This window comes from Microcebus murinus, chromosome 12 (assembly GCF_040939455.1).
Source record: "Microcebus murinus isolate Inina chromosome 12, M.murinus_Inina_mat1.0, whole genome shotgun sequence".
In the NCBI taxonomy this organism is placed as follows: Eukaryota; Metazoa; Chordata; class Mammalia; order Primates; family Cheirogaleidae; genus Microcebus; species Microcebus murinus.
Window position 1 is genome coordinate 25,766,126 of NC_134115.1, and position 14,738 is coordinate 25,780,863.

Here is a 14,738-nt window from a genome sequence, read left to right on the forward strand (position 1 = left end):
CTGGACCACCAAACAGACCCCATTAGGTTTTTTGATGAATATTCAGTTTTGGACTGTGTTTCAGCACTTCATCTTTATCCAACCATTGTGCCAAACACTTGCAATTGTCAAAAAGAATGCATTTTTTCATCATATGTAACAATATAGTGTAGAAACAGTTCACCTTTATGTCATGCCACCAAAACAAGGCAAGCTTCAAGACGATTTCTCTTCTGATGCTCATTTGATTCATGCGGTATTCATCTATCCAGCTTCTTTGCTGGTTTGTTCCAAATGGCCCAATATTGTTGAAATAGTTGCATCAAACCTTGCTGCTAATTCACACATGGGTTGAGATGGATTCGCTTCTACTATAGCTTTCAGCTCATCATTATTCACCTTGGTGTCAGGTCACTCATGTGGTTCATTTTCAAGATTAAAATCACCAGAATGGAACTTCCCAAACCACTGATGCACTGTGTGCATTCATTAACCGCATCCTTCCCAAACACTTCATTGATATTTCGAGTCGTCTATGCCACATTGGTTCCGCCATAGAAGTTATATTCAAAAATAACACAAATTTTTGACTCATCCATGGTTTCACAAAAATTGCTCTAAAAAAAAAGTGAAGCATAATCACAAACCAAAACATATGTTTGAAAGACTTAGGATGTACCTTCACAATAAACACAAAACAAGAAGTGTCAAAGTGAAATGTCAGAGATATCAACTGTCAAACTTAGGAAATCTATCATTTTGTACTTAATAATCTAATATTGGACTGCAAAGGATAACACAAAAGTACAAATTCATAGTATATTGGTTATAACCATTGGTCATTCCTTTCTTTGTCATCTCTTTCCCCAGCTGAGCACCACAAGGACAAAGACTTTATTTTGTTCACCATCAAATCCTCAGATATTAGTTAGCTTCCTACATTGCCCATAACATAGGTGCTCCATAAATAGTGATTAAATGAATGAATAAATACATAAGTTGCCATTCTGGAAGTAAATTTAGCACTGGAAAGAGCATCACCAAATAAATACATGTAGCATAAATCACTTTTGCATGGTACATAACATATCATATATGCTTATTATGCCATTGCTATTCAGTTCTGTCCTTGTTATTATGATAGGTTTCAACAATATCATCTCATTTTCTAAATAGTTGCCATTCACTATGGACTACAACTATCCCTAGTCTATGCTTTAAGAGGTCAATTTTTCATGTTGGAAATCATAATCATAGATGCAGTTCATAAAGCAGTAATAGGAAATGGAACATGGTAGCTTTAAGTCTTTCATACCTCACTGCTTTTCTGCTCCGAGCATTTTTGAAACAAGTCAACTGCAGTTTGAGGAAGTGGAAAAAATCATATGCTTTGTGGGACTTGCCAGGACATCATGCACTGTAGGCCAGTCCCACTTACCCTTCCATAGCTTGTGACATGGTCTGAAATCCATCATTAGAGAAATCAAACATTGTCATCATCAATGAAAATATCTCGGAGAAGTAAAATATTAGACTTTGAGGGACTCTGATTATTTTTCTCTAATGAGAAAAGAGACATTTCTTCAACAAAGAAAAATTAATTGGGGGAAGGGGTAGGAGGGTGGAAAGAGAAACAATTTTTTTTTTTTTTTTTTTTTTTTTGAGACAGAGTCTCACTTTGTTGTCCAGGCTAGAGTGAGTGCCGTGGTGTCAGCCTAGCTCACAGCAACCTCAAACTCCTGGGCTCAAGCAATCCTTCTGCCTCAGCCTCCCGAGTAGCTGGGACTACAGGCATGAGCCACCATGCCCGGCTAATTTTTATATATATATATATCAGTTGGCCAATTAGTTTCTTTCTATTTATAGTAGAGACGGGGTCTCGCTCTTGCTCAGGCTGGTTTTGAACTCCTGACCTTGAGCAATCCGCCCGCCTCGGCCTCCCAAGAGCTAGGATTACAGGCGTGAGCCACCGCGCCCGGCCGAGAAACAATTTTGACTCTAAGATTTCATGTCACTCTTCTATGTCACTCTAAGAGACATGGAAGATGTTTAGGCAGGGTATTAGGTAGGTCACAGCTGTCTGGATAAACAGGTATTAAAGAAGGGAAAGAAAAGGGGACAAAGGCACTGACAATCCAGGTAGAAGGGAGAAAATAAAGTTTCACTCACTTAGATTTGCCATAGTTTTAATGTAACTTTGGAAGATGCAAGGATCTTGTAAGACAAAGACTTGGTTTTGATAGATTTAATTTTCTTTCTTGTATTTTTACAAAATTTTTGGCCATTGGAGTCATTTCAAGGCCATTAAGCTCCAAACAAATTTGATAACAAATAAGGAACAATTTTAATGTAAGATTTAAAAAAAATGTAAAAAGCTACCCAGGACAAGCTAGAGCCAAGTCCTTTTCATCAGCAACATAGATGAGTCCATATCAGAGATTAGAAAAAAAAGTAAGTACAGAATTAGAGGATGGTGTTGTTCAAAGCCAAGTTCTGCAATTTACTGGCTATTTGAGCTTAGTCAAATCATCAAACTCTGCTGAGTCTTAATTTCTTTATCTGTCCAATAGGAATAACTAATACCTACTCAATCCAGTATACAAGATTGATGGGAGGAACAAATTGACCTGTGTAAAGAGAACAATACAGAGAGGTGGAAAGGTGTGGTGGGTAGAAGATTCCTCCTATTTTTCTTTTTCTTTTTTGTAGAGATGGGGTCTTGCTATTGCCCAGGCTGGTCTCAAACTCCTGGCCTAAAGCAATTCTCCCACCTTGGCCTCAGAAAGTGCTAGAATTACAGGTCTGAGTCACCATGCCCTGCCTGATGAACATACCTTTTGATCTAGAAAATTCTAGGTTCAAATAAGTCCTCTGGGCAAATGACTTGGGCAGCTCATTTAGTATCTCTGAGTTTTATTTCATTAAGTGGTGAAATTAATCAAGTGGTGAAATTAATACCCACTTTTTAATGTTTAAGGGTTAAAGGTGATATAATTTAAACTGATGCATGGTCGATGTTCAACAAATGTTGTTATTATTATTTCAAACATTAATATAAGTTATAATTATTGTTGCAGATCCAGAAATATGGCTGAAAATATTGTAATTTTGCCAAATATAAACATATTTATATTCATGTATTAAGGCTGATTTACAGTATAGGTAGGTTTATGATATATATAATAAATATATATGATAGTCTATGTAGACAAAAATTTTAACACCATTTAGGGTTATATATGGCACATGATTTAGATATTTGAGGATATTATTAGCCTATTCTATGAATATTATTATGGCCAGGCTTATAAACTGAAAAAATAAAACTAATCCCAGGGAACCCTGCAATAGGGAAAAGTCTTGGAAAAGCCTATTGGGATAAGAGAGCAAGGAGTTTCTCATTAAGGCATGCTTTCCCTGAATGACTCTGCTGTTACCATTAGTTCAGCTTCTATAAAATGTATCAGTGAAACCCAGAATTTTTAGCTTAGACAACTGTTTTAAATGGGAACAATTGGGTCTTGATATCAAACCACATTTACATTGGGATATAAAACTTCAAACTCAGCAGGACAACATATGAAGGAGCTGGTGGTTTCCATGTCGTGCAACTTCACAACATTATATTCTGTTAACTTGCTTTTAATACTTACGTGACTATATTTACTATGAAGATTGCTAAGCTGCTGATGTGGTTAGGAATATACATGGACCTGGAAAGAAAAGGAAGAAAGCAAGGGAAAAGGTAGGAAAGAAGGAAGGAATGGAACAAGGGAGAGGAAAAGGACTCAAAACCAAGGCTGTTTGCCAGGGACTAAGGAGGTTCCCAAATGCAGGACTTCCAATACTACAATGGTGAGAGTCCTGAGCCACCCTACCTTAAAACTTCAAAGTACTTTCTTGGGATTTTTTTTCTCATTTTACCTGCCAATTTCCTTATTAGTAATTAAAAATAGATATTAGCCCCATTTTATGGATGAGGCTGACTAGGCTAACAGTCTGGGCAGGATGACAAAGTCCTAATGTAGCCTAGTTGAATTTTGAGCTCAGGTTCCTTTCTATTCAATTTGAGTTAACATCCCATAAATTCTATACTTATTCCAAGAGTATATTTGATTGGGAAGAGGTGATAAATGATTCTATACAATTATTTATATCCCATCAATTCTTTTTGTTACCGGGCATTGTCCCCAGGGCTGGAGTGAGGTGAGAATCATGTATTGCTTCTGAATTGTCTTGCTATATCGACTGACGAGCTTAAACCACTTGCCAATCGGGTAAAGTGCAACCAAAGGTTCAAGCCAGAGTGAGAAGCCAAACCCAGCCTGGTTTGGTTGATATAACACAATGACACTGAAGGGGAAATGTAGAGTTGGTGCCCTGCAACTACCTTTAATGATGTCTTTGAGCAAATTCTAAAAAGCCACTACATCCTCTGGAGCTTCCCTAAGGAATATTGTTGCCACCAGCAGTATGTAGTTACCGAGCACTTGAAATGTGACTAGTGAAAAACACACATCAGATTTCAAAGACTTGGTAACTACCCTAAAAGACAGAAGATTTCTCAATAACAACTTTATATTGATTATGTGTTAAAGTAATAATAATCTGATGTATTGGGTTAAATAAAATATACGATTAAAATTAATTGTACCTGTTTATTTTTTAATATGGCTACTAGAAATTTTTTAATTACATATGTGGCTTGCCTTACACAATGATGCTCTAGATGCTTTAAATTCATCTGCCAGAAAATTGTTTTATTCAATATACATATCTATTAATGTGCAATGGCACAATCTTATGTGACTGCCCTATTTTGGAGGGCTATTATGTGGTCTCGACTCCTTCCATGCTGGCTTTATTTGTTTCTTCGATAAGCCTATGAATTATAATCCTAATAAAATGGTTAACATTTGTTATACACTTTTCACTTGCCAGATATGTTCTAAGTGATTGGTACGTATCTACTCACTCACACATGTTACATCTCTATGAGCGATGAAAAACAGGGGAACAGAGCAGTTGAGCAATTTGTTGGTGGCTATGTAATTACATATATGGTGGAGCTGGGATTTGAACCTAGACACATGGTTTGAGAGCCCCTGGGGTACACAGCCTCTGCAGAGTCACTGAAAAAAATCTGAGCAATTGAACATGAAAAAACATTCTTCCCCAGAGACCATGAAGACTAAAGACCAACACAGAGATGATACTTATGAGCCCTCAGGAATGTAAATGGTATGACTGACTTATTCCAACCAAAGTAATAGAATAGAAAAAGAAGAGGAAATATCTAATTTTTTTGGAATGTGGTAGTACTTTATCCAATGGGCAGTTACCTTATATAACACTTGGACAGGTTGATAAATATCTTGGATATGGGGTTTCCAATAAGATTTTTCTCAAGTCCTGAAAGAGCTTAAAAGCTAAATATAAGAGTTTTTTGGGGGGGAGGAACCAGTGAGTCAGGTTTAGGACCCAAAGTGTGTCACAGGCTGCTGTAGAGCTCCTACTCAGGGGGACTGTGCACTTTTTCCCTCTTTGCCCCTCAGGCAGAGGGCTCCAACAGTGAAGCAAAAGGTTGATTCACCTGTGCACAAATGAAAGCATGAGGACCTTACATGAGATGTTTTCACACTTCTCCCAAACTAGTTCAAAAAATCAGCTAAAGGGTGGATTTTTCATAGCCCCAAATAACTGTGCTAGGTTTTCTGCAATGCCTTTAAGTGGGATATTATAAATATATTTCAGTCAGGGGGAAAAAAATGAACTGCAGTATTATCAGTTCTCCACGGAAATTCTTCCCTATACTCTAATAAATCCTTTCCCAAGACAAACCATGATTATACAGTTGAGTGTGATGGTCTCATCGGGAGCCATTTGTTTTTGCTGTCTTACACAGCTAAAATTTTTTGGATGAGTGCTTATTCTGGTTTGTAAAAAAATGAACAGACAACAACAGATTTTGCCTATTGAGGTGATTCTGCAGGTTGCAAACCTCTCGGCTTGCAAAAGAGGGATCAGCAGCTGTTTCCCTGTCTTGTTGGCAACGTTGATTCACACCTGAGAGTACAAAAAGGCATGTTTGAAAAATATGTTTAAACACAAGATAAACATGCAGCCATGAGGCTGACCCAATGAGATGACCTAAAGGCCTGTGTTTGTATTCGATCCTTTTGTTTTGAGGATGTAATAGTCTAACATTAGTGTCAGTATTAAAACACAGTATTTTTCAGCTCTTACAGACTCTGCATCCTCTAGCCATGAAATAGCAACAAAATTATATCCAATTATTAAATTTACAACCCCCAGTGGATTCCAGAATCATGGCTTGCTTTCAAAAGGCAAGTGAAACTTACGCTCTGAGGACAACCAGAAAGCTGTATCCAATGCACATAATCCCCACCAGAAAATAGGAGAGTGGCAACCTGAAATTCATCCATCCGATTGTTCTTCTATTGTCGTAATAGCCATAAAAGAGGACGGAATATTGTGCCAAGCCCTAAAATCCAACAACAAAGCCACTTAGCAGATGCTGTGAAGAGCAACTCAAAGTAAAACATCAACTCTTAAGAGGAATGACAAAATGACATTAATTTTCAAAGTTGGGTCATAGTTCTGACACGAGCCCTATTGTTTTGTTACGTAAAGTGAATGTGTCAGCTGCCACATTGATTGGCAGCTTCAGTGATTTCTAAATAGATAAAATGTGTAAGCAAATATAGGCTTGCTCAGCTGTGGGGCCATTACCATGAAATCCCCATTGATTTAAATATCAAAACATACTTCACCGTATCATTAGATTTATAATTTTAACCACTTTGGTACCAGCTTCGACTATAGTCGACAGCCACAGATGAACACGCATGTCAACTTTAGCCGACAGCCGTGCTAAGACTTTTCTAATTTTTCATTTATCAAAATAAAATTGTGAACATTTAAAAATAACGTAACGAAAACATATATGTCTATGTTACCTATTCTGATTTACATTACAAGTAAAGCTGCCTGTAAAGTAAAACAAGCTTTCAGGGCTTTCAAGCTTTCCTCATCACACAAGAGCAAAACGGACTCGTCGTCAATGCACAGCACACACTGTTGTGTGGACTGTGAGTGACGGCTGTGGGCAAGGTTTCGTGGCTGATGAGCACCGTACCGAAGTGGTTAAGAGCTTGCTTAACATGGGGGAAGGAGGAAATCTGAAATGTACTTACTCCAAGTGCTGTGGCAGGTTTCCGTTTCCAGTCACCTGAGCCATAATTAGATTGTTCTCCTTACACCACAGGGACTGTGTCTCAGCTCCCACTTAGCAAAAGTGAGGAGCATATGAGATGACATCGGAACCCATCTGTACAATCTTCTACTCACGGAGACCATTATAACATTCCCCATAACAAGCATGTTTATGTGTGCATTATGTTCTCTTTCTTAAAAATCATCTGTGAGAGTTGGAATGACCATCCCCCAAAACCACTTGAATAACTCCTCTCTATATGCAGAACATTAGCACATTCTGATGCTACTTCCTTTATAATACTCACCTTGTTCTCATTCTCACATTCGCTGTTTTTCACTCAGCATTGAAGCATAATTTCCATCTCACTACAGTATATATCCATTCCCCCGTGCCTCTCTGACTTCTTTCTGGCGATAACTAAAAAATTACTATGTTTCGTGACATGAAAAAATAATAACTTGCCAATGTGGGGCTTCCTCTTGAGACTAGATGAGTCACCCTTGAATCTTAGAAAATACAATTGGTTGTTTTAATATCATTTAAATCAACCCCATGACTTTGAAGCCCATTGCTAAAGAAGGGAGAAGTGGGAGACAGGAGGGCATGAGGAGAAAATGCCTGGGATACTAATTCCCAGAGGAAAAATTAAGAGAAGTAATCTGGAAAATTACCTTTAAAAAAAATCCATGCCTACCTCAAATCAGAGTCCAATAGAGATCTGAAAAAAAGTCTTGCTTTCAAATTTTCAAATTGCTGCAAATTTATTTTTTTTAACAATGTACTCTTTAAGACCTAGCAGGAAATAAAATCTCTAGAAAATCTCAGAGGAGCTTGTGAGCTTAACGAGGGACAGAATGGGATGAGAGGGTCGTAAGCAGACACCAAAGTGCTGAGGTTCCCTGCACCACACCAACCTGTATCTGCATTTTTCAGTTTACAAAAAAATAAATCCAACCTGTGATGGTTAATTTTATGTGGCAACTTGAGCGGGCCTTGGGGTGCCCAGATGAAACACAGTCTCAGGGTGTGTTGGTGAGGTGTTTCTGGATGAGATTAGCATTTGAATAGATGGACTCAATAAAGTAGATGGCCCTGCCCAATGTAGTTGGGCATCATTTCATCCCCTCAGAACAAAATGAGAAAGAATAAAAGAAGGAAGGAGGTATTTGTTCCCTTTTTCCCTGCTGCTTGGGCTGAGACATCTCATCTCATTTCTTCCTGCCCTCACAGTGGGATTCACACCATAGGCTCTTCTGGTTCTCAGGTCTCCAGAGTCACACTTAATCATACCATTGGCATCAGTTTGCAGATAGCCTGCTCATGGGACTGCTCAGCTTCCATAGTTGTGTGCACCAGTTCCTCAGAATAAACCTCCTTTTATATATATAATAAATCTATTAGTTATATTAACTGGTAAATTATATATACCAAGATATATATAATAAATCCAAATAAATTATATGCAATAAATTTTTATACATTTTGTACAAATATATGTCTTCTATTAGTTATGTTTCTCTGGAGAACCTTGACTAATATTCAACCTAAAAGAATATTTGGGAGGCTAAAGCAGGAGGATCACTGAGTCCAGGAGTTCAAGACCAAAAGAGCATTTGGGGCTAAATTACTAATAAAAACCTCAACTAGAACAGGTAGGCTAGTGTCAAGTCCAAGATAAGGAACCAAATAGAAGTGGATTGGCCAACTGCTCAAGACTCAGAAATCTTTATCTCAGGAGAATCCACTTTGGCAGGATTTCCCAGCTCCCAGTTCATGCCATCTTGTTTCACATTCATCGGGTTAAGGGCTCTGCTTTCTCTCACTTGTGTTAAGTCCAACCCCCTTCTACCCTGCCTTGAACCTTCATTCTTTCCCTTCTGTCCCAGGGTGAATCAACAGTACCTAACAGAGGAAATGGCCTGAAAAAAAATGGCAAAAATGTTTTCTATCTCTTTAAAATATCCTCCACTCCTTTTGGAGAATGAGGATCTGCATCCCTGCCTCAGACCAGGATGAGAAGGGGCAGGGGAGTGTCCTCTGTTCTTTGTGCTATAGCAGATAGCTCAGCAGAACTGCCCATGCAAAGGTCCTGGCCAGAAGACACAGGATTGTCTTCAAAGGAGATGGGACAATCAGAATCATCAACTGTAGTTGAACAATAACAGCTCAGAACTGAAAAGCCTCCCTTTAAAAGCTCTATATTTCTGCTTGTGATTAGTATGATGGCATTTTAGACAGGAGTCTTCATCCTCCTCATTTGCTGGTAAATTAATAAACTTCTCTTTCCTTTCCTGAAACCACTTGTCCTCATTCTTCTGAAGCACCCTCAGGGGCAAGTGCTGAGCTTTTGGTAACAGATTTTGGAATCCATACGTGGGTCCATCAGCTCCTGGTGGAATGGCACTCCGCAACTCCTGGAGGAAGCAGGGAGCAGCCCTGAGACAAGCCATGGGTCTTCTCTGGTAGGAGTGGCTTCTTTTCAAGGTGAGAGAGTACGGGATTATTTAACTCCCATCTCTTTCCCCCCACCAAGGTAGATGGAGCGCCCCCTACCCCCACGACCAACCTGAACTGAGTTGAGGGGAAGGAAATGGATTGGAGATGTGTCCAGACACCATGGCCATTTGTTTCTTTGGTATGTTCCCCAGCATGCATGATGCGACCCTAATTCCACACATTTGGGTAGGGTTTTGAACCTTCCAGCTCTGTGGCAGAACATTCATTCAGAGTCTTATAGCAGGGCATTTGTTTGGAGGTGCTGTTTGGGGTAGTAAGTCATGAGGTTGAATGAAGCTAGGGAACGGAACATGGTTTGAATTCAGAACTCTTTCGCAATTCCTAGGGAATGGGGGTAGGGGGGAACTAGGCCACCATCTGGAGAGGGTTTAGAACCTTCCAGACCTATGGCAGGACATTTGAGGTGCTGAGGTACCATTTGGGATGGCGTCTGCCCCCTTTGCATTCCAATTTTTTTGATAGGCCTCACATTTTACATTGAGAATTCTCTGTATTGTCTGTGTTTATGATTTGTGAATTTTGTTGCAACATAAGGAAGTGCCATCTAAAAGTCCCTTGAGAAAAATTTTGGCCCAATGGTCAACTTACAGTTATGAACCTCTACATAAGGAGAATCATGTTATAGTAATCCAGTGTATGTGCATGAGTGTGAGAAGTGGCTGTTAAATGAAACCTTAAATTATTATACCATCCTACTACTGGAATTATTTTGTCAAAGGTCAGGTAAATGGGACAAGATCCCACACGTGTTTTGGGGTATGAAATGTCCAATTTCCTTAAGTTTCATTCGAGGTCGGACATTTCATATTTAATGACAATAACATCTAATACAATGTTAAAAGCATGGGATAAAGTTAATGGTACCAAAGAGACCTCTACTGGCGGTGGGTGGGATACTCATGATACTTTGTTTCGTTCGTCCACACCAGTTCTGGGTCTGCTGCTGGGCTGGGGGGAGGGAGCAAAGCACCATGTGGGACTGCAGCCCTGGGAGGACCATTGACTACGTGGCTGGTGAGGGGGAAGTGGGGCTGGGGGACGGAAGTACCTGCTGCCCAACCGACCCTACCCCATGCAAGTACATGAGGCAGTGAGGAAGCGACAGCGCCTGCCAGCTCTCCGGGGTCTTGGGCAGGGAGAGAGGCATGCGACGCCCGCTGCAGTTGGGGCAGTGTAAGACCCATCATAGGCCCGAGGACAGCCCAGGGCAAATGCTGCCCGCTGCCACCACTGCCATCTTGGCACCGCGAGGGGGCTGGGGGTGCGACTTGAACTCTTCAGTTCTATGCCCACTAATTACGACCCTGTGACTTGGAGTTCTGGATGGTGTCTCCCAGCAAGAAGCTCAATTTGGCCAGAGGACATCCATAACCAGAGCAGGACAATTTATGTACAATCGGTGTGCTTTTTATAAAAAGAAAGGACATTGAGGAAAAACATTGCCCCAAATTGCAAAGGATTTCAGGTAGCAAGAAGCCCCTAGGAGCGAAAATGTTTGTTTTTTTTTAAGTCCAGGACTCAGAGATGAAGGGGGGAGCACCACCTCGTGGCTCACTAGCAGCTACAATCCAAATATTCCCCACAGGAGCCCTGGGCAAAATTGACAGTGGGGATTCAGTTGGTGCCAAGCCACGTGGACAGAAGCAATCCGGGGAGCTCCTTCCCCCAGCTGCTACCCTGGTCCTGGCACCAGCCAATTCCAGTGCTCTGTGAGCCAGGCAGGGAGTGGGGGGGAGGGCCCAGGCAGTGGTGAGGCAGCTCTAGGCAAGCCCAGGAACTTAAATGTTACTCAGTCGCATTTAAATAGCAGGATCCTGAGACAGGGGTGGCCTTGTGGTGCTACTGGACTGTGTTAGAGGTTGTAAACGGGCTCTCCTGCCCTCTTTGATGGGAGCTTAGTGGGACTTGCAGAAACTGCAATCAGACAGATTTGCAAACAGCAGGTTATTCCTCTGGGGTTCCTAGGAATGGCCTCTGGATCCTAGACTTTGGACTGATGGTAAAGCTCTTGTATGGGATCTTTAAGGGGACAGCTTATAACTGCCCCTGCTTTGGGTTTGCCTGACTTTCTTTTTTTAAAGCTTATTGATGAATTTTATAAAAGTCAGTAATTTATGGCTTCACTCTGACATAGGTATATTATTTACAGTTAGTTTATTATATATATACATGTAAAATATATTTTTCTTCCCAAAGTGCTCGGACTATAGGCATGAACTACTTAAATAATACAAAAAACAAAGAATGAGCCTTGCAGTCTTAGCATAGATGCTGAGAGACATCCCAGGCCAGCATTATATTTCTCAAAGTCACTGAACAATGCTGGGAGAGGATAGCCTCTTTGCCTCCAGGCAGTAACAGCTATTTGTGAGTCATTATTAAGGACTGTGTTTATTCTCAATTCTGCCACCCTTTGCCAGCCAAAGATAATGAGCCTTTGCAGCATGACTGTTTAGAGGTTCTGGAGGCTGTGTGTTCTAGCAGGATGGATCTGTCAGATTGGCTGATGCCAGAGCCAGGTTGGGATCTTTTCACTGACAGGAGCAGCTCTAGGGACAAGAAAGGGCTGGATATGTGGTGATCATGGCAATGGCATTGCCATCTGGGACTTTGGACAAGAAAGCTGAGCTGATTGCTTTAACCAGAAGAGTTATCCAGAGGGAAAAAAGTAAATATTTATATGGACTCTCAATGGTAGTGCATGCTCTTGGTGTCATTTGGAAGAAAAAGGGTCTCTAGATGGCAGGAAATAAAGATGTTAAACATGCCACTAAAATAATACCTTGATACAGGCTGTGGCTGAGCCCAAGTGAGTGGCCAGCATGGCAAAAAGAAATCATGTCACAGGCAGAGCTGCTAAGGAGGCCACTGGAGGTGACCTGTTCCTTGGGGCCTTGCTACACTTAGATCCCCTTTAAAGCTAAAAGCTGGGGCTCTTGACATTTGGGATGACACAGCTAAATGGAGACAATTCTCATGGACTTGTTCTCCTACCCAAAACCTTGGTTTAGCCTCTTACGAGGCACCTACATGAATGCAAACATTAGGGACGGGATACCTTAATGGATTTGGGGGGACATCATTTGGGAAGAGTGCATTTGCAATGGACTGTGTATTCGAAACAATCCAAAGACATAGAAGTGACCTGCTGCACAATGGGGATGCCAATCCTTTGCATGACTGGCATTTTCACTCGGGTGTCTAAACTTGTATTAGTAGATACCTTTTCAGGCTGGGTAGAAGCTTGTCCTACCCGAATGGAGAAAGCATCTGAAGTTCCAAGATGGACTCCTACCAGAAGCTGCTGGCATGGGGCAGGGCTTTCACTGAGCTCCTGCACACATATATCAGTGCAGAGCAGGAACGATGGGATGATGGTCATCAGCAGTCCAGGGGGAAAGGCCAGGCAGATGGAGAATGGCCATGCTGGTAATGGACACCATGTACAGGTTGCTACAGAGATAGCTTGACAGCTCAAGTTATCAGCATGTTTAGCTTCTCTATGGCAGTGCCCATTGGGGCAATCTTTGCTTCCTTTCATCTGCACCAGGTTCTGCTGCACAATGTTCTGTGGTCACCCATGGACTTCTTCAAGTGGACCCACAATGGGAACCTGGTGAACCATTTCTCCAAAGCTGGACATGGTGGACTCAAGATCCCACAGGTTATCAAGATGTTCATGGGCTCTGCCCCCTCCATACAGAGTGATAAGGGACCCTATCTGAATTGGAGGTAACCCAGAAAATAAGCAAAGCCCTGTATCTATAATGGAAATTGCGTACACCCTGGAATTGATGCAGGAAAGTGGGATAGGATATTGCCACTTGTCCTCATCCAGATAAGGATAACCTTCAGAAGGTTAGGCTCCTAAGAAATAGTTTGTGAGAGACATTTCCTAGCACCCTGAGGTAAGTATGGTAATATAACTATGCATTAAAAAAGCAGAGTAAAACAATCAGGTGCTGACCACTATACATGAGTTTGCCTCTTTCAGGTCCCCACCCTGGTTGGAAGCAGAAAGTGAAACGGACCCTGTGAAGTATCTCTAACAACTCACATCTCATTGAAATTGTCAGAAATGAAAACATTGGATCCATAATACCAAAATAAAGAGGTTTCCCATGGAAAAAGAGGACCCAAGGCCCCAGTAGAGGGGCCAGCATTTAGTTGACCTAAAGTATCTATTTAAGGAAAAGGGAAAAATGAAAACGTTGATATTTTTGCTAACCTTTCTTTAATTATGTTTTTTTTTTCCTGTAGGATGGAGAGACAGCTCCTTAATGAGGATTTCCCCAGGCTATCATCTCTTCTGTTAATCTGTCTTGCAGCTGGCTTTGTCATCTTGAACCTGTTTGCTGCAAGTATTTCTGTATATGGAGTTCTGAATTTGCAGAAGCCAGTCTCTCGGATCACCTACAGGGTGCAACTAATAGATCTGCACTCAGAGTTCCCGTGTTTCTCTCTAATACAGCCCTGTATCAGACATTGTATGCAAGGTGACAGTCCACTTTGCTTTGCCAATCTTCACTGTTGCAATTGTTGCTTGTGACTTTTTTTACCTGGTAATCTGTGGTTGTAAATATATTATCAAAACTTTGCAATGGCATACATAAATATAAACCCTCTATCTAAATGTTTGCACCAATTCATCAGGAAGTAGTTTGATGACTATGTGGCCTCTCCTCCCATAGATATGAAAGGGTAAAATTGACATTGGGGAATATTTAACACAGAGAATGGCCTGGAAAACATGGCAGAATTGTTTCTGTTTCTTTAAAACATCCCTCATTCCTTTTGGAGAACTAGGACCTGCATCCCTGGGGGCCTCAAGCCAGGGTCAGAAGGGGTAGGGAAGTGTCCTCTGTTCTTTGCTCTACAGGAGATGGCTCAGCAGAACAGTCCGAGCAGAGGTCCTGGCCAGAGGACACAGGATTGTCTTCAAAGGAGATGGGACAATCATCAACTGTAGTTAAACAATAATAGCCCAGAACTGAAAAGCCTC

General features: G+C 41.0%; 1 protein-coding gene across 1 annotated transcript in view; it reads right to left on the minus strand.

Moving 5' to 3' along the window:
• Nucleotides 1-14,738, minus strand: part of LOC105874783 (transmembrane channel-like protein 1) — a 110,966-nt gene that overhangs the window by 46,728 nt on the left and 49,500 nt on the right. Inside the window, exon 6 of the mRNA XM_012770907.2 lies at nt 6,342-6,484. Coding sequence (XP_012626361.2) covers nt 6,342-6,484 — 143 coding nt within the window. The remainder of the gene's footprint in view (nt 1-6,341; nt 6,485-14,738) is intronic.